Raw genomic sequence first — 26,833 nt, 5'->3', positions numbered from 1 at the left:
CAAAACACGATTTACATGCACTTCTGCGCTATTCTAATTTTTTTTACAAGACTCTTTCTGTCAGCCAACAAGGTACTTTTCCTGACAAAAACATCCAATTAAAATGTGTTATGTCTGAGCTACAAAGAGGACGGCTTTGATGGGAAAGCTCCACAAGTGAAAGGTACACCATCATTACCGATAGCCCTTTCATTTCATCTTGCTGGTGAAATGACTTTCACATTGATTGGGGAATGAAGCAGGAGAGGTTATGTGCTCCAGCTCCTTCATTTTTCCCCGAGCCTCAGCACCATTACCTGACACAAAACCCCGCCAGAGCCACGGGGGCTCCATATGAACTTCAATCAGGAGCAGCTCGCCGAGCTACAAGAATAAGATGATTTCAGGAAGACCTGAATCTGCAGGAGCTGTGGACGGTTTAAGTTACATCCTTTGCTACATTTTCATTACAGTGACCTGAATTGCTTCTCTTGCCAACTGAAGGCTGTACGGGATTGTGTGTCTCTAAAACACAGGCGGGTGAGCGTGCTCAGAGAAAATGTACTGTATGCAGTGGTAAGCTAATACTGAGCCGTGCTGCAGCTTTAAATTGTTTCATACAATTTTAACATACAATGAAATAGCTATTAAAAGCAACTGAACCGTCTACACCTAACCCTAATCTAACTCTGTTCTTTTTTTTTAATCTTTTGATGATATTAGGTACTGAAGAGGGCAGGGCTGTCACACCTAGCCACCGTTCCACTGTCCTGAGATCAGCCTCTCCGGAATTCTGAGACTCCGCCCTCACTCACCTGATGCATATTGGCTAATTGCACTTGTGTATGTGTATATATATTGGGACTCTAGCTCAGTTTCTCTGCGAGATATTGCCACTCTGTGTCTTTATTGAGCGTTATTCATCCTGTGTTTTGGTTTTCTGGATTTTATGACTATTTGCCTGTTTTTTCGACTCTGATTTTGCCTCGTGATTTTTGATATTAAAGCGTCTCTGCATTTGCATCCCATTACCTGGTCTGCGTGTTACAGAATATCTCGCCACCTATGGATGCAGCGGAGAGCCGAGATCTGCCGGAGGTTGTAGCTGAACAAGGCCGGGCTGTACAACACATTCAGCAGCAGCTAACTCAACTAGGTTCTGCGTTTGAGAACCTCACACAACGCTTAGAGGTTCTGTTTACCAACCAGCCAGCTCCGGGTCCAGCCCAGCAACCAGTCCTACAGCCAGCTCAACCCCAAGCTATCCCACCACCACCGCCTCTACCCACTGCCCAAGCTCCATTAAAAGTTGCCTTGCCAGATAAGTACTGTGGGGACCCAGAGGGTTGTGAAGGGTTTTTACTGCAGTGTAACATTTATTTCGCTCAGCAACTTCCACCCGGCCCCACTGATCACGCCAAAGTTATGTTTATAACATCACTGCTCACTGGTAAAGCGCTAAAATGGGTCACTGCACTCTGGTCACAGAATCCCACGGTCAGTAATAACTACGAAAAGTTTTTATCGCAGTTTAGAACTGTGTTTGGGCTTCCCAAAGGTGGGAGGGAGGTGGGAGAACAGCTGCTAGAACTCAAACAAAGCCGCGGCACGGTAGCTGAATATGCTCTTACCTTCCGCACTTTAGCTGCAGAGAGCGGATGGAATGAGAGGTCTCTCATTACTGCTTTCCGAAGGGGACTTTCGGCTGATATCCAAAGAGAATTAGCGTGTAGAGACGACGCGCTACCTCTAGATGACCTTATCAAAATGGCGACCCGGCTGGATGTTTTGCTGCGGAGTCGTCATCGCGCGTCACGTGACTCCCAGTCGCCCCGAGTCCAAAGCCCCGTTCCATTGGTGGAGGAGGAGCCCATGCAACTGGGTCACGCCCACCTCAGCGCTGCTGAGCGCCAGCGCCGAATCAAAGACAGACTTTGCCTTTATTGTGGAGAGCCGGGGCATATGCGAGGAAGCTGTCCCATTCGTCCTCGTTCAAAGCCAGGCTACGTCACCCAGCGCACGAGTCCCGATTCGTGCGCTGACGCGGTGAGTATGCCTGACCCTCCTGTCTCTGTTAAAATGTTCACTGTTCCAGTGACTTTGCATTACCTTAATCAGCCTTTTTCTTTTTCAGCACTCGTGGACTCCGGGGCAGCGGGGAACTTCATTGACCAAGCCGTAGTCCAGGAGATGAATCTCCCTATCCAGAAATTGGACACTCCACGAAAGATCCATGCCATCAACGAACAACCTATAGGGGATGGTATTGTCACACACATTACTGAGCCTCTTAAATTGACAATTGGATCCATCCACAATGAAGTTATGTCTTTTCATGTACTGAATATATCCTCTCACCCAATTGTTCTGGGATTGCCTTGGCTCACTAAACATGATCCTGATATATCATGGAAAGGACAGGAAATAGCTCGCTGGTCTAAGGACTGTTTAACACGGTGTATTCCCATGATTGTAGCATCTACTTCTATTGAAAGTCCTACCAGTCCAGTTTCATCTGAGATCCCAGAGGAGTATTCAGATCTTATTTTAGTTTTTAGTAAAAAGAAGGCAACTGAACTTCCTCCTCACAGACCCTGGGATTGCGCTATTAATTTGGAGGAAGGGAAAATTCCTCCTAGGTCGCATATCTATCCTCTTTCGGTCACTGAAACCAAAGCCATGGAGGAATACATAAAGGAGGCTTTAGACCAGGGCTTTATTAGACCATCCACTTCTCCTGCCTCAGCTGGATTCTTTTTTATAGAGAAAAAAGATGGAGGTCTCCGACCCTGTATAGATTACAGGGGATTAAATGCTATTACCACCAAGTTTCGTTATCCTTTACCTTTGGTACCATCAGCACTTGAGCAACTCCGTGGAGCTCACTACTTCACAAAGTTAGACCTAAGAAGTGCATACAACTTGGTCAGAATTAAGGAGGGGGATGAATGGAAGACAGCATTTTCCACAAACTCTGGGCATTACGAATATCTAGTTATGAGCTATGGTCTCGTAAATGCACCTTCAGTATTCCAGTCATTTATTAATGAGGTACTTAGAGATATGCTGGGTAAATTTGTCATAGCTTACCTGGATGATATTTTAATTTATTCAGTTTCCCTACCAGAGCACGTCCAACATGTCAGACAAGTGTTAAAGAGATTATTGCAACATGATCTCTACGTCAAAGCAGAAAAATGCCAGTTTCACCAAACTCAAGTCTCCTTCCTTGGTTACATCATCAGCCCAGAAGGCGTGAACATGGATGAAAAAAAGGTGGAAGCTGTGAGTAACTGGAAAAAGCCTAATAACTGTAAGGAACTACAACGCTTTCTTGGATTTGCAAACTTCTACAGGAGGTTTATTCGGAACTTTAGCTCTGTGGCAGCACCACTTACCTCTCTATTGAAAGGAGGGGTGAAGAGATTGACCTGGACCGAGGAAGCAAGCTCTGCTTTCCAGGACTTGAAAGTAAGATTCACCTCTGCACCCATGCTGAAACACCCTGACCCTACATTACCATTTGTTGTGGAAGTTGATGCATCTGACTCTGGTGTAGGGGCGGTACTCTCTCAGCAGCATGGTAAGCCTCCAAAGTTGTTTCCATGTGCTTTCTTTTCTAAGAAATTGTCTCCCACAGAACACAACTATGACGTGGGCAATCGGGAACTGCTTGCCATCAAACTGGCTCTGGAAGAATGGCGCCATTGGCTGGAGGGGTCTCATCATTCCTTCACTGTATACACGGATCACCGGAATCTTGAGTATCTCCGAACAGCAAAGAGACTGAATTCACGACAAGCAAGGTGGGCACTATTTTTCTCACGTTTCAACTTTGTAATCACTTACAGACCTGGATCTCGGAATGGTAAAGCAGACGCTCTATCACGACAATTTGAAAATGAAAAAATGTCTGAAGAACCCCAAACAATCCTGGACCCAGCATGCATCCTTGCGCCCATACAATGGAGTATTGATGAAGATATAAGGCAAGCTTCCTCATCTGAACCTACTCCTGCTAACTGCCCTAACAATTGTGTCTTTGTACCACAGGTTTGTAGGGATCGTCTCATAAAATGGGCACATACATCACTTGCCACTGGGCATCCAGGTACAGCCCGCACAACCCATCTACTGTCTCAACGCTATTGGTGGCCCAACATGGAGAAAGACATCCATTCCTATGTCCAGTCATGCTCACTGTGTGCCCAAACTAAGTCCCCTAGATCTCTCCCAACGGGTAAGCTCGAACCACTCCCTATCCCTCTTCGGCCTTGGTCTCATTTATCCATTGATTACATAACTGATCTACCACAGTCACAGGGATTTACTACCATTCTGGTAATAATTGATAGATTCTCCAAAGCCTGCAAGTTAGTACCCTTCGCTTCTGTGCCCACAGCGTTTCTCACAGCAGAAGCTCTGTTCACACATGTATTTCGAAATTTTGGAATTCCAGAGGATATAGTATCTGATCGGGGTCCTCAATTCACATCTAGAGTGTGGAAGGCGTTCATGGACAAATTGGGTGTCACAATCAGTCTCACGTCAGGTCAACACCCCCAAGCAAATGGCCAAGTTGAACGTCTCAACCAAGAGATTGGAAGACTCCTTAGACACTATTGCCATGATCAACAGGGGGAATGGGCACGTTTTCTGCCATGGGCAGAATATGCTCAGAATTCACTTCTAAATGCATCTACTGGCATAACACCTTTTCAGTGTTTTCTAGGTTTCCAACCTCCATTGTTCCCCTGGAATGCGGAAAGAACTGAAGCCCCAGCAGTAAATGACTGGTTTGAGCGAAGTGAAAGAGCTTGGGAGCACACGCATACTCGTCTTGGTTTGGCTGTGAGACGTCAGAAGATGCAAGCCGACCGCCGTAGAGGTGAAACTCTTAGTTTCAATCCAGGTGATAGGGTCTGGCTTTCCACAAAAGATCTCAACCTTCGTCTTCCCTGTAAGAAGTTGAGCCCCCGTTATGTCGGACCCTTCAAAGTGTTGAGAAGGATCAATCAGGTGACTTACAGATTGCAATTACCTCGTCATTATCGACTCTCACCCAGTTTTCATGTTTCCCTTCTTAGGCCGGTGATTCCTGGTCCACTGGATGATGCCTCCCCTCGTCATCCTCCTCCATTGGACATAGATGGGGATCTTGCCTACCGGGTCAACACCATTCTGGATTCGCGTCTCAGGGGGGGGCACATCCAATATCTGGTGGACTGGGAGGGGTACGGCCCTGAGGAGCGCTGCTGGGTGCCGGCTGTGGACATTCTAGACCCCTCACTCATCACGGACTTTCATCTTCGTAGGCCGGAACGCCCAGCTCCAAGACCTCGGGGTCGTCCCCCCGGCCGAGCATCTGGCACGCCAGGAGTCGCGCGTCGGGAGGGGGGTTCTGTCACACCTAGCCACCGTTCCACTGTCCTGAGATCAGCCTCTCCGGAATTCTGAGACTCCGCCCTCACTCACCTGATGCATATTGGCTAATTGCACTTGTGTATGTGTATATATATTGGGACTCTAGCTCAGTTTCTCTGCGAGATATTGCCACTCTGTGTCTTTATTGAGCGTTATTCATCCTGTGTTTTGGTTTTCTGGATTTTATGACTATTTGCCTGTTTTTTCGACTCTGATTTTGCCTCGTGATTTTTGATATTAAAGCGTCTCTGCATTTGCATCCCATTACCTGGTCTGCGTGTTACAAGGGCATCCAAAGTCTTTGCAATTTTACATTAAGTAACAATTTTATTACAGTTTTTGCACATAAAAAACTCCATAAAAACTCCATAGAATAAAAAACTTGGCCTATCTTTGCTTCTGAGAGACTCTGTAAAATGAGATAATGTTTTTTTATAAAATGGTAAAATGTTTCACAAGCCCTATTAGTTTCTCAAGGAGACAGTGAGTCTGTGAAAAATATTTCACACTTCTACTCAGAAATAAAACTCCTGTGATTTTTTTTTTTTTTGCTTTCTCTGTCACATGACACTGTGTTCAGTAGCTCCTCCATTTCCACTCGCTTTTGTGTTTGTGTGGCAGTGGAAAAATAGCTGTTTTGTTAAATAAGAGGAGATGAAACTCAGAGAAGTGGATCTGGACAGAACTAAAATTACCGAAGGACCACGGAGTTCAGAGAAAAACAGTAGATAGATAGAACATGTGAGAAAAAGACGTACATGTTCATTCCGGACGGGAATAAAATCACAAAAGACACCCATAAAAGAGAAAATTACCCCAGAACCACCTGAGAAACTAATCCCGTCCGGATAGGGCTATTTTTAGCATCTAATTCTGTGTTCTAAAAGATTTCTTAATCATTCATCTACATTTTACACAGTGTCCCACCAATTTAGCAATTGAGAATTGTGCATGGTTATTTTATATGTGAATATCATCATATTGTGACAGATTAAGTTTGTTATAAATTATGTTCCACACAAGTAAAAATATGTAATCATACAGTGAGGTTCAAATGTAATCGGACAGTGACATGATTTATGTAATCCTGCCTGTGTACACTAGCTTAATGAATCTGAACTGAAGTGGTGTGGCAGAAATGCACCTATTCAGCTTTAATTCAAGGGGTTTAACAAAAGCACTGCAATAAGCATTCTGGAATTACAAGCATTTTTACAGAGTCACATCATTTTCTCAGGTTCAGAAGTAATTGGAAAATTGACTGATAAGCAGTTTCATGGCCGGTTGTGCCTGGTTCCCTCATTAATTCATTACAAATGAAGAAGATAAAAGGTCTGGAGTTTATTCCAAGCATTGGATTTGCATTTGTTAGCTGTTCAGTGGAACTCTTATTATGAGAGCCAAAAAGATGTAGATGAATGTGAGGGAGGCCGACCTGATCACTGAGAGCAGAAACTACACACTAAGAAAAGTAAGCACAGGTTTGTACTTAAAAGAGTACAAAGCTTGTCTCTGGAGCTGTACCTTATACTGAGGTACAAAAAAGTACCTTTCAGTGAAAGTCCTTTTTTGTACCCATGGTTTTTGTGCCGGTAAAGATTATAAACATTATAAACATCATATCATCAACTAAATATGGCTCAAATAAAAATGTGCAATTAAAATATGTATTGTTTATTAGAACAGAAATACAGAATACTGAATGTACCCTTTGGCTGGTTAAATGGTACAAATTTGTACTTATTGCTGTTAGAAATTACTTTGTACTTCAGTGGGAACAAATCTGACCCTGTAAAGACCAATATTGTACCTTTGAGGGTACAATTATAAAGAATGTACCTTTGAGTACAAAAAAGTACTCATATCTTACCTCTGTTTTTTAGAGTGTACAGAAGCTTCGTTAAAAGAAGGAATACACACTTTACCAGCTCAGACACACCAACAGGCCTAGAAGAACAGGGATTACAACCAGATGACTGCAGAAGAAAATTGCCAGTGGTGTGCAGAGAAGGGGTGACAATAAGTGCATGCAAATAATTACATAATTTTTAAATCAGGAAATATATATATTATAGTTATTGTAAGTGTATGGACTTATTTTATAAATTAACTAAAATAAAAAACAGCAACTAATTCAAAGCATTAGTCTGTGTTTTTCAGTTGCTACAGGACTCTTATATGACTGACAGCTGTACTGACCAATCAAAGCTTTTTAAAATGGCTTCTGCTCACGTGTCTGCGTGGACCCTTCTCCTGATTTTGAGAAGGGTGTAGTAATGAGTCATAGGACAATCTAACCAATCAGATTCATGGTTTTCACTCTGGGGGCGGGGCCATGGTTCTCCATTGATTTGCAGAAGGGGTACCCACTATATTCACTGCATGCCACTGCATAAAAAAATTGCTGAATTCTTTATTTAATGTAGGAAAGCCTTTTCACAATATCAATACAAGTATTTTCGATAGCGATATCGATAGCGATATCGATAACGATACTGATGCGATACTGAAACTCAACTTCACAAAACAAACAAAAATAATCCACACAGACTACTACACAAAAAAAAAAAAGTACCACAAGTCTGGACAGTAGAGTATGAGTGCATCCATCCATTTCTCACAGAAATAAAGCTGTTACATTACAGCTTTTCTATCACTCAGAGGACGGGTTCAGACACAGTGGTGGGGTCAGGTGAGTTGGGGTACTTTACCTGAATCACTTCTGGTTTCTTAGCAGATAAAAATAAAAGCACAAAACACAAACCAGCCAAGGTCAGTGTCCAGCTTTCTAATCCCCCCTCAACCTAATGAGATAATGCTGGTTCCCACATGGGTCTCATCTAGTCCCACATGTAGCATATTTTTCACACTATAAAAGACACTGGATTATAAGACGCATTATGCAACACTAGTAAGGAACAGGGGTGTCACCATGTTTTCCTTCTAATTCAGATAGGCTAAGTTTTGTAAACAAAACTGTAATTCTTAAAAAAACATTTTATTTTAAAGTCAAACGAGTGCTGGACTTTAATCTACACAGATTTCTCTCCTCAAAACTGTTTATTTAGGTGAGTAAAGCGCTTCTGTTTATTTACAGTAAGCTTAGATTTGCAGTTTTGCACTAAGACTAGCCGCAGTTTGGGGCTAATTCTGCCCAACAGCACTACACTGAGGAATCCCTGAGTGTTCTGGTAAGCCAGGGTGCTATTAGCTAGCTGATATACTTACCTCTGAACAGTGAAAGAGCTAGTGCTTAGCGCGGTTAGTGTGTAATGCTAATGCTGCTTCTGCAGTGCTAGCTGGGGTTAGCAGCAGACTATACGCTGATAATTTTCACCTCTGAACGTCAAAAGAGCTAGCTTAACATGGCTAGCAAGTAATGCTAATACTGCTCCAGTCTTGGTGAACTAATCTGAAATTCCTGTATAATACTGGAATTTAATACTAATAAAATGTATACATAAGGCGCACTGATCATTTTTGGGAAAATTACTGTATTTTTTGGACTATAAGGTGCACTTAAAATACTTTAATTTTCCCAAAAATCTTCAGTGCTCCTTATAAATCAGTGTGTCTTATATATTAATTTTACCAGTCAGGTATAATAAGGAGCAGTAAAGCCACTCTGCTGAAGTACAGAGTTACACATGAGTTTTAGCATTAGCTGCTAAGTGCTAGGCATTCAGTAATTTAGAGGTGAGTATTATCAGCCTGTAGTCTGCTGCTAACCATGGCTAGCACTGCTGGAGGAGCATTAGCATTATCCGCTAAGTTCTGGCCATTTGGCCTCTCAGAGGTGAGTATTATTGGCCTGAAGTCTGAATGTATACTGTGTTAAAACTGGCTAATATCGCCCTGGTTTACTGAAACACTCAGGGTTCTTCCGTGTAGCACTGTCGGGTGGCAGTTAGGCTTAATTAGCGGTTAGCTGCTAATGCTAATGCTCCAGCTTAAGTGAAAATCTGGTAATTTAAGCTTACTGTACGTTAACTCACACAAATAAACAGTTTTCAGGAGAGAAATCTGTGTAGATTAACATCCAGCGTTTGTTAGATGCAGACAAAAACCTTTCTGGGACCTATAGTTGAGCTGCCCATCCAGACCCCACACCATATTATATATGTTTTATTTTATTATTTTTATTGTTTGGTATGTTGTGTGATCCTTTTTCCTCACTACCTTTCCTCACTTTCCTCACTTTACTTCTGTAAAGCTGATTTGAGACACATACTATAGTTTATACACATAAATAAATCTGATTACATGTATATAATGTGGGCTGTTGTATGCTTTTTAATCTTTTCTGGATACATGCAGAGTACTGGCTGCACCAGGGCACTATTCATTAAATTATTAAACATAGCAACATAGCCGTTCCTTTACACAAAACAGCTGAAGCACTATTAATCCAGCAGAGGTCTCTATTACATCAAAAACAGGGAAATTAATTAAAATAGGCGTTCATAAATGGTTCAGCTTCCTGCATAACTAGCAATACTGCATCATCACTGATTTAAGAACCTTTTTTTTTTTACAGTGGTTAATATCATTAGCTCCTCAGTAAAGCATGATTTTAGCCTTAAATACAATACCAAAAACTTAAATTGCATACAAAATCATGGAGAATGAAGCCATTTTAGTTAATGCTGACATATTATATTATTTTATATATGTAAGAGTCTAATGTGTTATAGAAACAGGTATGAATGATAACAAAGAGACACAATTAAAACTTTTATTTTAACTTAAATACTATGGATTTACTGTGATTTTTTTAAAGAACATGTGAGATGAAGAAAATTACATCTCTAAAGGTTTTTTTTTAATTACATATATTAATTTTGCAATTAGGTCAATGTGCAATACACTATGATTAATAATAAAATGTATTTTAAAGTTATTTGTGTGTGCACATTTATATATGTCATTTCCTGGAGACGAAAATATTCCACATTTAGCTCTGGAGGAAATTAAGAGACCACTTCAGTTTCTGAATCAGTTTTTTCTGATTTTGCCTTTTATAGGTTTATGTTTGAGTAACATATATATATATATAACTCACAGTTAATTACAGTTTTCATGCATCTTGGCATCATGTTCTCCTCCACCAGTCTTACACACTGCTTTTGGATAACTTTATGCTGCTTTACTCCTGGTGCAAAAATTCAAGCAGTTCAGTTTGGTGGTTTGATGGCTTGTGATCATCCATCATCCTCTTGATTATATTCCATAGGTTTTCAATTTGGTAAAATCAAAGAAACTCATCATTTTAAGTGGTATATTATTTTTTCCAGAGCTGTATTTATACTAAATCTACAATTACAGACCACTGTATATTTATTAATGAACATGCTGTGATGGACATGTTCTGATACACTCTTCTACAATTTAATGCAGTTTGTAACAAAGATGTAGCAACACTTCTTTCAATCTTTTATGTCATTTTATTAGGGCTTTACAGGAGAGCAATTTATTTGATCGCATGCCATCTGTGGCCAGGGTGTGTAGAGTCTGCTGCACAATTGTGGGAAGCATGACCACTTCACGCTTTTATCCATTATTTTCATGACATTATTTGCTCTGGATTGATGTGTTACATGCGCTTGCACATCATATGTGCAGGAAATTATGTTTAAATCTGTAGTTATGTTTAAATGAGTGATAACCCAGGGACACAACTAAAATGTGTGTTTTAACTTAAATACTATGGATTTATTGTGAATTTGATTTAAAGTCACACAACAATAAAAAAAAAATTATAATTATATTTCATGGTAAAGTATATAGTTAGAGAGTGGGGACAGGTAACAAATCCTATTTTTTTATTGTTCTAAGTAGTTTTTATTAATGTTTTAATTACATATCTTACTTTTGCAATTAGGTCACACATTATAATACACATTATATATACAAAAATATGAAAAACAGCATTTTTTTTTTGGCTGTGAGGAGCAAATGCACTTCATATCTGTAGTTTTGGTTACAGGGCAAAAACAATACTTTGATGCCAAACGGTCATGGTAATGCCAAGACGATTAAAGAGATGTTTTTTGCTGTGGGCGGGGAGAAGGCCTCATCATCATTCAGAGTGAATCATCATTCAGAGTTACGACTCTTTTAATTTGTAAAAAACTGCACTGGATCTTTTTAAAACAACCTTAAAATCAGCAATAAATAAAATTTATAATAACAAATATTTAATATACACTCATCAAATTGAGATTGTTGTTATACTTCTGTCCTGTCTTGTCCATTTTCTGTCCTGTCTCTGTTTGTCAGAGTATTGCTTTGTTTCTGTCTTATCTCCTCTTATGTCCCTTGTCCCTTTTGTTACCCAGCCCTGTTGTTATCTACTCCAGTTGTTCCTTGTCTGTCTCTGAGTAGGAGTAGACCCTTTGTTTTAGTGTTCTTTTGGCCCAATCCCATTTTATAGGTTGCCCTGTTTTTCTTTCACTATTGTATGAATCTGTCTCTAGTTTTTTCAGGTTTTTCAGGACAATCATGACTACAATACATAATGCAGAGAGTATGAGTGTATGAGTGTGGAATGAGATGTCTGATTGAAGAGAGTCTGATCAAAGCAGCAAGTACAAGTTCACAGTTCTGGAAGTTTATTATCAGTTTATTAACTATGATGTGAAATATAGTTTAGGAAGTCCTATATAAATAAGTAAATATATAAAACACATGTTTCTGACGTACGTTATGAGGTTCGTCACTCACCACTGTAGCGAATAATCCTTTCAGCTGAATCTCCCTCTCCGAAGCGAGTGATTGGAGTAAGGCGCACCTGGTAGGCCTCGGGTTTGACCAGCTCGGTCAGGTTGTAGGTAATAAGATCTCCTCTCTGGATGTTGCCTTCCATCGGGATCTCCTGCTCCCACCATCTCTGCTGCCCTGTCTGAGAGAGAAAACAAATTAAGAGTCCCGCCATAAACCGTGTTTTACCTCAGAGTTTACCAAATAAAAGGCAAACTTTACTTTATCAAAGGCAAAGTGTAATTAATAGCAGGGTCTCAAGGCATAAGTGTCACATCACGTTTTACCCATGGTTACTGGCATGGAGGGGGCGTATGGAGTGAATTTTGTGGCAAAAGTTTCACGTAAAAAAATTCAATTGCTGTCAAAATTTTGAAAATCAAAAGGACAAATTGTATGTTGCAAATTCAAAAGAGAAAATATATAGCAAATAAAATATTTTTAAATATACTTGGTCACTTTATTATTTTTTGCAGTTATTTGAAAATTATTTCAGTTTGGATTTTGCCAGTCGTTGCTTTATTTTTGTGAATTTTCGGTGAGTTTTTTTTACTTCTGAGTTTTGGCACACTTTTCACGGGTGGGCGGGGCTTAGAAAAAGGCGTTCCCCTTTGATCTCCATTAAACTCCATTGGTCATGTCACCCCGCTGCTCATTGAGCTCCACTGGCTACCAGTTGATGCTCGCATCAAATTCAAAACTCTTACAATCGCCTACAAGGTGATGACAGAAGAGCTCCTTCCTACCTGCACTCACTCCTGAAGACTTACTCTACCTCCCGGCCGCTGCGCTCCTCCAATGAACGTCGCCTCGCTTTGCCAAACAAACACTCACACAAAGCAATCCAGACTGTTCTCATACAGAGTTCCCCAATGGTGGAACAAACTACCTTCCAGTACCAGATCAGGAGAATCTCTCGCTATCTTTAGTAAACTCCTGAAGACTGAGCTCTTCAAAGAGCACTTACTCTCCTAACACCTCTAACTAACTACCTTCTTCTACCAGATCAGGAGAATCTCTCGCTATCTTTAATAATAAACTCCTGAAGACTGAGCTCTTCAAAGAGCACTTACTCTCCTAACACCTCTAACTAACTACCTTCTTCTACCAGATCAGGAGAATCTCTCACTATCTTTAATAAACTCCTGAAGACAGAGCTCCTCAAAGAGCACTTACTCTCCTAACACCTCTAACTAACTACCTTCTTCTACCAGATCAGGAGAATCTCTCGCTATCTTTAATAATAAACTCCTGAAGACTGAGCTCTTCAAAGAGCACTTACTCTCCTAACACCTCTAAATAACTACCTTCTACTACCAGATCAGGAGAATCTCTCGCTATCTTTAATAAACTCCTGAAGACAGAGCTCCTCAAAGAGCACTTACTCTCCTAACACCTCTAACACACTAACTACTTCTAACCCCATTTCCTTCCTCCCCTCCTTCACTTCTCTATCCCTTTATTTCCCTTCGACCTCCTTTAAGCCCTGTCTAAAAATGGGTTATCTTAATTCCTATTACTTTTGTACTTCATTATTGTAAGTCGCTTTGGACAAAAGCGTCTGCCAAATGAAATGTAATGTAATGTAATGTAATATTACATACAGTATGTTAGGCCAAGGGCTAATAAACATTGCTTCATTTGTAAATTTGAAACTAAACAAATTTTCTACTCATATCTTGAGTTTAATTCATTTTCTTTTACATTTTACATTTTACATTTTAAAAAAGAGTAGCACTTTTTAAAAGAAATGTAACATAAGAAAGGTAAATGGCAAATATTAACCATGTAAGCTGTTTATATTGCTTGCAGTTTAGGTGAAGCGAGCATGTGTAAAGCATTTTAATGTAAAATTGCTTAATTTTGCTGAATTAAATACAAGTAACAAAGTAAACGAGTAACAAAAATATGAACACCACACAAGGGTTAAGTCATAAATGTAAAAAAAAGTTACGACAGAGAAAATGACAGAAATCACGTCTGGTCTATCCTATGCTCTGCTGCTCTACTCAGTCATTTGCTATTGTTGCGCTTACCACTGCATTTTTGGTTTATAACAAAGACGAGGACAATCAGTTTGGCATGCCTAATGTTTTGGCTAATATTACGTCTGTAGCTGATTTATTCAGATTTTCAGCTTGAGATGTTTTCTGTTTTCCTGGCATCATCCTTAAGCTGAGAGACAACAGCAGCAGCCTCCAGATGCAAATGCCTCCACGTCCAGAATCAAATCTAATCTTTTGTTAGCTGTCCTCCGCACGGGCTAATGATGTACTGATACACAACTGCCTGCCAATGGAGCAGCCAATTGCTCAATTACTTTCAGTCCTCTGAAATGGCCGGACAGTGGCTAAAAGGGGCTGTGAATCCATACCCTGGAATTAAAGCTGGCAGGCTGCACTTTAACATCAGTCATTGTTTCACACAAAGAACCGAAGCAAAACAGCACATTTGGACTGAACTCTACATTATTGTGACAGCAGCTGTGTTATGAAGTTCAGAATGGATGAGTTTCTGTCTAATTTACCAAAGTTTAAAACTAGAAAGACCCTTTATCGTACTCCCTGCACAATGTTCATTCCTATCTTACACCCAGTCAACAGTACATTTTCATGCCTTGCACCCACGCCGTTAAAATAACATCAGAGTTTAGGACTAAATCTACTCTAATAGGCTTGGTGTTCAGGCAGAACAAACAGGAGCTCCACTGACTGAAATAAACCTAGACAACAGCCAATCATAGTTCACAGAGTTCATTCCTATAGGTTACCTCAACAATAATAGAACAGAATAAAGAATAAAATAACATAACTGTTCCCGTAAATGAGCTGCTGGTGTATCTTCACAGTGTGAACACACATGTATCAGCATAAAATTCCTTAAATTGTTCATTAAACTGTAGTGTGAAACCAAAACTAACCGAAGGACCAAATGACACAATGTAACTAAAACCTGAACGTTGGTCGGAACGTTGGTAAAGACTTTTATGTGTGAAAACATCTAATTTTATTATTTTATTCAATTTATTAGTTTCAAATTAGTGCTGTATTGCTCTCGATTTAAAATAAAGAAAACCAAACTTCATTGTTTTTAGATTTTACAGGTAGTTACTGAGGGAATTCTATCAGAAATCAATATCCAGCTCAAGGCAGGAGCTTCTAAAGCTCTTCAGAATTTCTGTTCTGTTCTGAGTCAGACTGAACAAATTGAACCGCCCGCACTTAAACAAACCCGCCCACTCAGCCAGCTCTCTAACTTTTACTGTTGCGGTAGACAGGCCATAAAATTACACATATTACAAACATTGCATTTAGCTTTGATTACTACATTTCTTCTCTGTGGCATCATTTCCATAAGCATTGATAGTATTGATGATGGGAGATTTGGAGCACTGCACAAAGTTGTACAGCGGTGTGAAAAAGTTTGGGCAACACAGATAATGTTCATGATTTTCCTTTATAAATCATTGGTTTTTCGCATCAGCAATTTCAGTTAACCCTTATGTGGTGTTCGGGTCTGTGGGACCCGTTTTCAGATACTAAAAAAAAAATTTTTCTAACTCAAACTCATTGGCATTGGCTCATTTTTTGTGAAAAACATATATCAAAACACATTTTCGATAAACACACACTGTACACCCCCCCCCCCCTACACATTTATATTACATACAGTATGTTTGGCCAAGGGCTAATAAACATTGCTTCATTTGTAAATTTTAAACTAAACAAATTTTCTACTCATATCTTGAGTTTAATTCATTTTCTTTTACATTTTATTAAAAAACTAATAAAAAAAAGACTTTTTAAGCACTTTTTAAAAGAAATGTAACATAAGAAAGGTAAAGGGCAAATATTAACCATGTAAGCTGTTTATATTGCTTGCAATTTAGGTGAAGCAAGCATGTGTAAAGCATTTTAATGTAGAATTGCTTAATTTTGCTGAATTAAATACAAGTAACAAAGTAAACGAGAAACAAAAATATGAACACCACACAAGGGTTAAACATATCATATGGCAGAGGAACACAGTGATATTTGAGAAGTAAAATGAAGTTTATAGGATTTACAGAATGTGTGCAATAATTATTAAACAAATTTAATGAATACAGTTGTGCACCCTTGTCATTTTATTGATTGGAATATCTTTAGCACTAATTATTGGAACCAAAAATGTGTTTGGTAAGCTCATTGACCCTTGACCTACATTCACAGGTGAACCCTGAGAATTATGAGAAAGGGTTAAGGAGCTAATTGCAAGTTTTTCTCCCCTTTTCTCATCTTCTCTGAAGAGCGGCAACATGGGAGCCTCAAAATAAAACTCTCAAATGACCTGAAAACAACGATTGTTCAACATCATGGTTTAGACGAAGGATATAAAAAGCTCAAATCTCAGAGATTTCAGCTGCAGTTTCCACTGTGAGGAACAGAGTGAGGAAATGGAAGAACCACAGACACAGTTCTAGTTAAAGACCTGAAGCTGCAGAACAAGAAAAATCTCAGATAATCAGAGGAGAAGGATGGTGAGAACAGTCATAGTCAACCCATGGCTTAATTTTACTTAGAAATTGAAACACCAAAGATATTGTTCTAGGCTACACTGACTCATAAGAAATAAGGGAAAAGAAATGTCACCTACAGCCTTTCTTGAGAGGGGGTGCTTTTCCTGGCGGGGGTGCTGAAATCGGCACTATAGTAGTGCTAAAATCTGCTCCCCCGCCATGAAAAGCACCCCTTCTCGACAATGCATATGCACCAAAAGAGGGGGTGCTTTTCATCGCGGGGTGCAGATTTCGGCGCGCTTTCAAAATAAAAGTGTATTTTAAAACAATTTCTGATTTTTCTGCTGAATCATTTTTTGGGGGGCATATACAACTATTTCTGACATTATCCCCCTGGTTCCTTCCCCAATGATTATTCATCTGAGCAATAATGACAGTATACTATTTCCAATTGCAAAATGCTGAACAATTAATTTTTTTATGTACTTAATCCACTGTAAATCTGCATGCCTAATTACAATGAAACCAGATTAATGCATCCATTTATTGAACTGTCTGACATGAACAACTAGTGCTGAACTTTACATAATCACCCATGTGCAGAGCAGAGGTGAACTTTACCAACAAAGCAGCCAGTTACTGCACATGAGTTAACGCTGAGCAATTAGCCAAGACACTGAACAAGCACAACTACACATTATGGAGCGTACAGTAAGACGTATAAAGCGGCAGATTGAATTTGACAGTGTGTTTTAGTATTCTGACCTTTCAATTAACTTTTAAATGCAGGGGGACAAAGTTAAATCATTTCAGAATAAAGTGTGAAAGAGGGAACGAGTCGTTTCTTCTGAGTGCAGCTTAAAGGGAAGCATGTTGAGCTTAAATTGGTTTTGGTTGATGCTGTCTATAACCATCACAGCTGATGAGAGGCCATATCTAATTAAACTGCAGCACCAACAATTCCAGTCTGGACTCCTCAGAGGAACCGAGCTGAATAAAGATCCTGGCAGTAAAAAAACTACGGTCGCTCGATAATCACATGGAGAGAGTCTGAAATCAGCTCAATGCAGCCGAATTCTTCAAACAATATTTTGTTCCAGAAATTACTGTAATAAATATTGTTGGCATTTTAAGACCATTAAATGTCCCTAATATAATAATAACATAATATAATAACAAAGGAATTGCACCTATTTAAAGACATGAGACCATGGTGTGCAGCCCCGGTCTGTCCCAGCTGGCCCGCATTGAACCGGCATAAAGAAACTTACTGAGGCAAAACAAACCTAAGAGACACTAAAGTTAAGCAACTAGAGCCGCACTGGGTTGTTACTATGCTTCTTTAAGTTTGTTTTGGGTGTTGTTGGAGGGCATTTTTCCTAATAAAGGATATATGAAATATGTCTCACAGTCACAATATATGTAAGTGCATTTTGTAAGTACAATCACATTGGACAATATCACGATTATTAAAATGATGGTCATTTATTGAACGATAAGTCGATAATGTCAACATTCAGTGTTCCAAACAATTTGCGATGATAGATACACTGGATAACTTAAATGCAGTTTATTTTAAGAGATTTTAAGTGATAGACCAATACAAAGTAGCACATTATTGTGAAGTGGAAATGTAAAAAATATACATGATTTTCACAATTTTTATCATATTATACTTAACAAGTATGTATCTACCAGCTTTGTGCATCTAGGGGCTCAGCCAGGTTGGACCACATCAATGAATTAATCTAAACCAATATTTACATAATCTCAAAGATTCTTTAAAAATAATGTATTACATGTCGTCCATGTGTTGAGACAGTGAGACTTGGTCTTCTTACAAAATAAATCTTTGAGATTATGTAAATATTGGAATGTAAGTTTCATCTAAAAGTATATAAATTTTAGGAATTATAATATATTATGTATCAGAAATGATTTGAGTAATATTGTATAAATGAAGTAATTGTAATTAGGTAATATTGTATGCAGAAATTAGGTAAAGTTTCCTAAAAGAAAGGATTGACTGGAGCTCAGTTTACTTATTTCCTTACACTTATTTATTTACATTTAAATCTTGAAAGTTGAAGTTGAGTTGAAGTTGCTTAAATTTATATGAAATTAAATTTATAAAAAAACAAAAATGCAGAACGTTTAACAAAAGAACAGCCAACATTTGAATGTAAGGAGTAAATTACCTGCTACTACAGACATACTTAAGCCTGATTTAATCTAGAATTAGAGAATTAGATAATTAGATAATTAGATTAGATTAACTGCTAATACAAGCTTAGCTTATGATGTTGCCTTGTAAAAATTCGGCGAGCTGATAGATAGATACACAGCGCCGGGGAAACAGTGCTGCTGTAACGGTTGTTGATCTTGGCCACACTGATTTTTTTTTTTTTTTCCCAGCGGGCTTTGCTGAGTGGTAAGCTTACACAGGCCCCTGTAGTGGTTGGACCGGCAACTGTGGCTCTCGCGCGAAATGAGAGATAAGCGCCCGAGTCCGTGAAGAGAGAGGAAGAGGAGGAAAAAGCGAGGCGGCCGAGGCTCAGTGGAGTTGCTGGTTTTCATCAGGGCTTTGCTCACGTCTGGTAATAAGATTTCCATCTCAAGATCCAATTACTCTTTATTGCTTCTGTGCAGTTTCTAATTCCATGCCTACAGATCTTACAGCGAGTAGTAGATTTGTGAAAGGGTGCATCTGAGAAAAGAAGGAACTTTATCTCATTCTTTTAAAACAAAAAATAAAAAAAACACAAACTGTAACTTTAATGCGGAAACTTTTCATGAAAAAGGTCTTCATACAAAGAGATAATATAAGATATAAGACGCACCGAAGATAACATGGCTAACAGCGGCGTAAGATCTCGCTCACGAAAAGATGCAAGAAGAAGAAGACAAAAAACTCAATTAACCCCACTTGTCCAAGCCGACAGACTCTCAGTCACAGTTACCGTTCCCCAGATGAATGGCGAGGCACCTGAAGTCAAGAGTGTTTTACATCAACACAAAACCAATATAAAACAAAAGGAAGTATTTAATACAATAGAGCAGGGGTCTGCAATGTCATTACATGGAGGGGTTGGGGGGGGTTGGTGCAAAATGAAGTGTAATGGGATGTAGTGCTACAGACTAGCAGCTCTCCAGCCCAGAGGGTTGTTGAACCCAATTGCAGAACAAGCAGGTAAACCCAAGAAGTAAGAAAATAAATAAATAAACACAACGCTCCTCACGCGGGACAAAACCCGTGTCGTCAGGGTGGCGGTCCAATACACCCTCATAAGGAGATAGGGAGCCCGAGAACAAGCAGAAAAGCGAAAAAAATGGGCGAAAACTAAAGTCACGCCGAGTGCAACAGACAGACAGGGTAGGAATGTAAACAAAAGCTCACCAGAGAAGCATTTTATTTATTTATTTATTTATTTTTCATTATCGTTCATCATACTTTAAACAACCTCACAGATCAGATCTTACATGCTTGTGGGCCACAATACAAATTAATATTAATATAACTTAATATTCGGTACAGAAAAACTTTTGTTTGCAAATACAGAGGTCAGACGTTTCCTGTAGTTCTTGCCAATGTTTGCACACACTGCAGCAGGAATTTGTTCTGAGCTATTGCTGGGCAACACTGAGTTTCAGCCCCCTTCAAAGAGTTTCTATTGGGTTCGGGCCTGGAGACTGGCTATAGGCCACTCCAGCACCATGAAATGCTTCTTCCAGAGCATTCTTCACTCCTTGCTGGAAGACCCAATGCTCTTACTGAGGGTAGAAGGTTGCTGGCCAAAATCTTTTTTTCTTTTTAAATACGATGCAGAAAAGCACCCCCAAAGTATGATGTGCCCAGCTATCCAGATCAGGAGAATCTTTCACTATCTTTAATAAGCTCCTAAAGAAAGAGCTCTTCAAAGAGCACTTACTCTCCTAACACCTCTAAATAACTACCTTCTACTACCAGATCAGGAGAATCTCTCGCTATCTTTAATAAACTCCTGAAGACAGAGCTCTTCAAAGAGCACTTACTCTCCTAACACCTCTAACTAACTACCTTCTACTACCAGATCAGGAGAATCTCTCACTATCTTTAATAATAAACTCCTGAAGACAGAGCTCTTCAAAGAGCACTTACTCTCCTAACACCTCTAAATAACTACCTTCTACTACCAGATCAGGAGAATCTCTCGCTATCTTTAATAAACTCCTGAAGACAGAGCTCTTCAAAGAGCGCTTACTCTCCTAACACCTCTAACTAACTACCTTCTACTACCAGATCAGGAGAATCTCTCACTATCTTTAATAATAAACTCCTGAAGACAGAGCTCTTCAAAGAGCACTTACTCTCCTAACACCTCTAAATAACTACCTTCTACTACCAGATCAGGAGAATCTCTCACTATCTTTAATAAACTCCTGAAGACAGAGCTCTTCAAAGAGCACTTACTCTCCTAACACCTCTAAATAACTACCTTCTACTACCAGATCAGGAGAATCTCTCACTATCTTTAATAAACTCCTGAAGACAGAGCTCTTCAAAGAGCACTTACTCTCCTAACACCTCTAACTAACTACCAACTTCTAAACTCATCTTCCCTACTTCTTCCTCTCTTTCCGTCCTCTATTCCACTGTTCCTCTTTGGCCTTCTTTTAGGCCCTGTCTAAATGTAATGTAAATGTAATGAAAAATACTGAATTTACTGTATTTACTAAAAAAATTTACTACACATAATATTTCTGCCTTAAAATCAAACAGAAATCAATTACTAACTTATTTTTTAATAAATGACTGCAGATTTCAGCTACAGCTCTGTGCTACGTCTACAGTATTTGACGTGCACTGAGGAAAAGCTGCGGAGCTTATTTGTGTCACATCACAACATGCGACACCACCCTCATTTGTTTCCATTATGCCAGAAGACACAAGGACAAAAGATGATTTCAATGCCACATGTGGAGGAGTTGGCAGCATCCACAGCGGAGAAAAAAGCCGGAGTTTCACTTTCTGAACAGGCTCTGCGCCAGCAGCATGCTGTAAGGTCACACTTGTGAGACGAGCATTATCATATTTGTATAAAGCAATTTGCATCAATTCCTCATTATCATAGTCCAAGAATGAATTTGACCACATTATAGCGTAACTTACGAAGCAGTGGCTTCTCTGATGTGTTCGCCAGCATAGCGTCCAACAAGCTCCAAACTCCTCCTCCAATCCCCTTTCTCCAAAGCCCGGCCTGCCGCAGACTGTCGGAGGATTTTGATTATGACTCCAATTGAGCATAAATATGACACACGACTGGGGGAACTCATCTGGCTTTAAGCTTTAGAGGCGTTCAGAACAATGTGAAAAATCCTGACATTTCCGTTCCTCTCCAGCTGACCTTTATTCAAATACCAGGATGTGAGAGATGGATGCAGGTTCTTCCTTTCCTTTGGTCAAGGAGGCTGGAAGACATGCCCCTTAAAAAATTGAGGTTAATTACAAACACAGGAGGCTTGGTTAACCTCAGATGCAGCGCTGACCCTGTAATCCAGCTCTGGATGCAAGAAAATAAACCCCATTAAAAGATATCAGCTTGGACGAAATTGGGATCCGCAGACCGAGTGCCCAGATAAACACAGCTCTTTTTTTCCGTAACCCTCCTCCTGAATGCTCATGCGGTGTAGAGTTGGGTGGTTTAATGGTAAAAGCATATAGTGCAGTATTTTAAAACGATGCCGGCATCGACAGTATATGGCTTTATATTGGCGATCAGATAACTTAAGCGTTAAGATGCGCATCATGATACAGGGGTTACGATTCAATATATACTATATACATATTAGGGCTGCATGATATTGGATGTTCTTTTTTCGACGATATATATCGCGATATTAAACAATGCAGAGCCCATGACGTCACCAGCCCCACTCCCACCCGTGCGCTGTATTGCGTCCTGACCAATCAGGAGCTGAGTCATTGCTTTAGAGTCGGCCGATCACTAAAAACCTGTTTTCGGGCCTTTAATCAGGCATTTAAATGGATTTTTAAAAGGTAAATAAGAGTGTTTTTCTGGAATTAAAAGCGTGCATTAAAAGCAGCTGTAACTGGAAATATCTGCGCAAAACTGTGTTGGACTAAGGTGCACAGCTTTCGACCCGTGCCCACGTTTACAAGCACCAGCCCAACCATGTAAATGCAGTCGTGCTTCTCAGGCAGCAGCAGCCTGTCACTCACACAGACACAGAGACAGCACTGTGTATCTACTTCTTGTGTCAAGAATCAAAGCATTGCAACATGACGTGTTTGATTTAATTGCCTTAATTATGTATAATTTTTTGTTATTTTTGTATTAAAACACGTATAACAGACATGTATAATAGTTTAGTAGTCACATTTTTTCATCATTTATTTATTATTAGTTTTAGTCTTTAGTTTTTGTTGACGAAAACTAAAAGCATCTTAGTCGAATTTTAGTCGAATTAATTTGAACCAAACCAAAAGTATGTATTATGTATTTTTATGGTTTTAGTATTTTAGTATCGTAGCAATGTGTGTTTGCTAATTTGTTCGTAACTCATTCGTGCTGGAGTTATTGCTAACTTGCACGTGAAGTGCATTAATGCGGTTAATTACCGCTTTAAATGCTGTATGAGTTGTTCCTCATGGCTCAAGTTGAAAAAATAAAAACGCTTGTGACAATATAACCGAAACACTTTGGTTAAAGATAAAATCTTTAGAGAAATTACAGATAAAGCCAGAAAGAGGTGAGTACTGTTTCCTACACCTTTCTTCAAAAGACTCTTGGAAACTGGAGAAAACTGCACAGGAAGAGTTTGGTCTGGCTGACCTGTAGGTTAATAATCTTTCTAGTGTCACTGGAACCTTCTGGGCAGGCAAGACGGTGCACAAAAATAGGATATAGTTCTAGCAGGGTTTTAGCAGGATCTGGCAACTAAGTTCTACAGCATTGCTAGAGGCTGAAGGCTGAAAGAGGGTTCATCAGAAGTAAATGAGCCAAAGTACAGATAGATAGATAGATAGATAGATAGATAGATAGATAGATAGATAGATAGATAGATAGATAGATAGATAGATAGATAGGTAGGAAGATAGGTAGGAAGATAGATAGATAGATAGATAGATAGATAGATAGATAGATAGATAGATAGATAGATAGATAGATAGATAGATAGGTAAGGTAGGAAGATAGATAGATAGATAGATAGATAGATAGATAGATAGATAGATAGATAGATAGATAGATAGATAGATAGATAGATAGATAGGAAGATCAGGGATCAGCAGATACGACAAATACTAAACATAAACAAATACTGTATTTCAATTAAGTTTAAATCAATAGTGCCCAGTAGTGAGTGCAACAATGCTAAGCTAACGGCTAACGGCTAACACCAGCCAAACTGCAAATAATATCACTATGTCCCTGGAAGCTGCTGGGCATTAGCAAAAGCGTGCAGACTTTTACCCACTGAAACAAATATAGAGGAAAAAGTTCCCACCCTCACGCTCTCACTCTGCTCTCACTTAAGTACACTACACCACCCATCCCCCCGCCCCCCCCCCCCACCCAGACTTTCGCTCAGCCCTTTTGTATTCTGCAGTGTAATATATGTTGCCAGTCGGAGGTAAAATGCTTTGTTGCCATGGCAACCAGGCCCACTTTTCATTCATGACATCATTCAGCAAATCTTGTTGTATAAAAAGGGAGAGAGAGTGTGAGAGAACGAGAGAGAGAGAGAGAGAGAAAGAGAGAGAAAGAGAGAGAGCAGGGACAGCGATATCACCAGAAAGAACAGAATGAGTGCTGAATTGCTCTCGTGTAAAATCTAGCCTAAGCCATTTTTTCGAAGCACATGGAAACACCAAGGACGTTTCCGTGCAGGCGAGAGGAGATGATTTATTCTCTGTAAGTAACGGGATCATTTGAATTCGATCCAAGACATCTATGAGTAAATCCTTCGCTCCACAATTTTCAAAGCAGCGATTAAACCCGACCCAATCCCTGCTAGAAGAGAACTGTGCTCCTATAATTAGGCAGAATGAACAGGAGGTTGATTTGATGGATTAATAAACAAACATTACTGGCACACACTTTTCTTTGCCAGCAGGACCTTGCATGATGTTTAAAACCTCAACACTCTTCCCAACAAACATAGGTTTCTGGTTTTACACAGTAAGATCCCACAGGCTTAGGTGTTTGGGACAGAGTGTGGGTTGTGGGTGGATGATATGGTGAACAAAATGTAATATTGCTGCACTGGAGTTTAGGAATACATCTACATTGATAGCTTTCTGAGGTAAATTTAAGAAGAACTGCACTGTGTAAGTGTAACATGTATGGTTAGAAAAGCCTTCTCTGGTGAATTCATGACAAACTGCACTGCTAAAATAAATATATGGCTAGAATAACACTGCTGAGGTACATTTATGACAAACTTCATTGCTTAAGTAAATGTATGGTTAGAATAGCACTGCTGAGGTACATTTATGACAAACTTCATTGCTTAAGTAAATGTATGGTTAGAATAGCACTGCTGTGGTTTATTTGTTTCAAAATTAATGGCAGAAGCATTTCTGGAGAAGGGATAAAATACTGTGTTTAATGGCACCCGCTTTTGTTCTTCTGGTCACGTCACGCGTCTTTACGTGCTTACGTCACACGTACAGCCTCTAAAAGAGGATCCACCTCAGTTTTACTGAACGTGAGCGGCTGGTGGAGCAATGGAGACTTCAGAAGAGGAAACTCAGAGATTAGTAGCTCATTCGCTAATAGTAAAACCAAGCTGTGTAGTTAAAGTGAAGTTTCTGACAGAGTGCTCTCTCTCTGACTGAACATAACCTGGAATCAGATTTATCCGCTCTGAAAGGAGACACATAACACCCCCCTAATTCAAAATTATTCATTTGCATACTCAGTGCAATTACCCATTCTCACCAGAGAGGGCCCTCAATCCCAAAACCTACGATAATCAGCTTCAAGTAAGTATATGGTTAGAATAGCACTGCTGAGGTACATTTATGACAAACTGCACTGCTTAAGCAAACAAGGCATTAATAACTTTAAGAGTGCACAAGAAGATTTTTAAAAAACACTGTTTACATCCCATATTTTACCTTTACCTTAGGATGGTGACGCTCAGAGATTAGGTTAAACTACTTTTTAATAAACTTCTTGTGCACTTTGATTTATCTATTATCTTTTTAATTTAATCTATTTCTAATTTGGGAGAAATGTACCTAGAAAAAGCTAAAGTTTTTTTTTTTTCAGAGCTGTAAATTTAATATTTAATGCTTGGCTAAACGTAGGATTAAATATACCATTTTGGAGAAGTAATCAAAGCACTGGGCATCTCTCTGCTATACATTTTTGGATTTATTTTTGATTGGATCTTTTTGGATAGGCTCTTTTATTTGGATTTTGCTGTAAACTGTGTTTGTTTTAAATCAGAAGACAAACTATAAATTAGCTGAGGTGCTTTATGTTAAAGTTACAGTGGATTATAAAACTTTGACACTACAAAAGAAACTCATGTAACTCATTTCTTTCGCAATTAATCTTATCTTAAATAAATTATTTTCAGCTGTATGGAAGAGTTTTGCTTCTGCTGTCACCTTCCCCATAGCTGGCAGGTTCTTACACAGGATTAATGTGGAATCTATACACGTCAGTGCGACACACACACACACCCACACGCAGGATAATACACACTTTTCATACACACCGCCCGTTCCTGCAAGCAGTGCGGCTCCACACATGACTGATTTCATTATAATGTCCAATAAGGCGCAGAGCCCGGGATTGGTTTGTAAGTAGGGTATTATGACAGTGATAGGCCGCATGCAGGCCTGAGGACGACTCAGCTACAGATGCCTCATCTGGTGGGATGTAAATAGCATCTTTTGAGGCGACGGTCATGCAGCACTGCTGTACGTCACTTTGCATTAGTCTAAAGGGCAGTTCAATGACAGTAAAAGCACTGCTGTACATGTTCCCTGTGCCCCTAACACATGCTACACTGCTGTGAACAGAACGAGGTATTAACAGTGTATTAATGTCTACAACAATACTTAACCCTTTGAACTCTAGGCTGTTTTGGTGTGTTTAGTCTTATAACAGTAATTATATCAGACAGACACATGCCCTGATCTCTTTTACTCCAGAAGAC

The 26,833-nt window shown here is 39.4% G+C and overlaps 1 protein-coding gene across 2 annotated transcripts in view; it reads right to left on the bottom strand.

Annotated features, from left to right (window-relative positions):
* mdga2a (MAM domain containing glycosylphosphatidylinositol anchor 2a) overlaps positions 1 to 26,833 on the bottom strand; it is a 224,100-nt gene that overhangs the window by 27,814 nt on the left and 169,453 nt on the right. For both annotated transcript variants that reach the window (XM_049463507.1, XM_022672621.2), the window contains exon 11: positions 12,127 to 12,304. In XM_049463507.1, coding sequence (XP_049319464.1) covers positions 12,127 to 12,304 — 178 coding nt within the window. The remainder of the gene's footprint in view (positions 1 to 12,126; positions 12,305 to 26,833) is intronic.

This window comes from Astyanax mexicanus, chromosome 14 (genome assembly GCF_023375975.1).
Source record: "Astyanax mexicanus isolate ESR-SI-001 chromosome 14, AstMex3_surface, whole genome shotgun sequence".
Lineage (NCBI taxonomy): Eukaryota > Metazoa > Chordata > Actinopteri > Characiformes > Acestrorhamphidae > Astyanax > Astyanax mexicanus.
The sequence above is the reverse complement of the archived record's forward strand: the minus strand, read 5'-3'. Positions and strand labels throughout refer to the sequence as shown.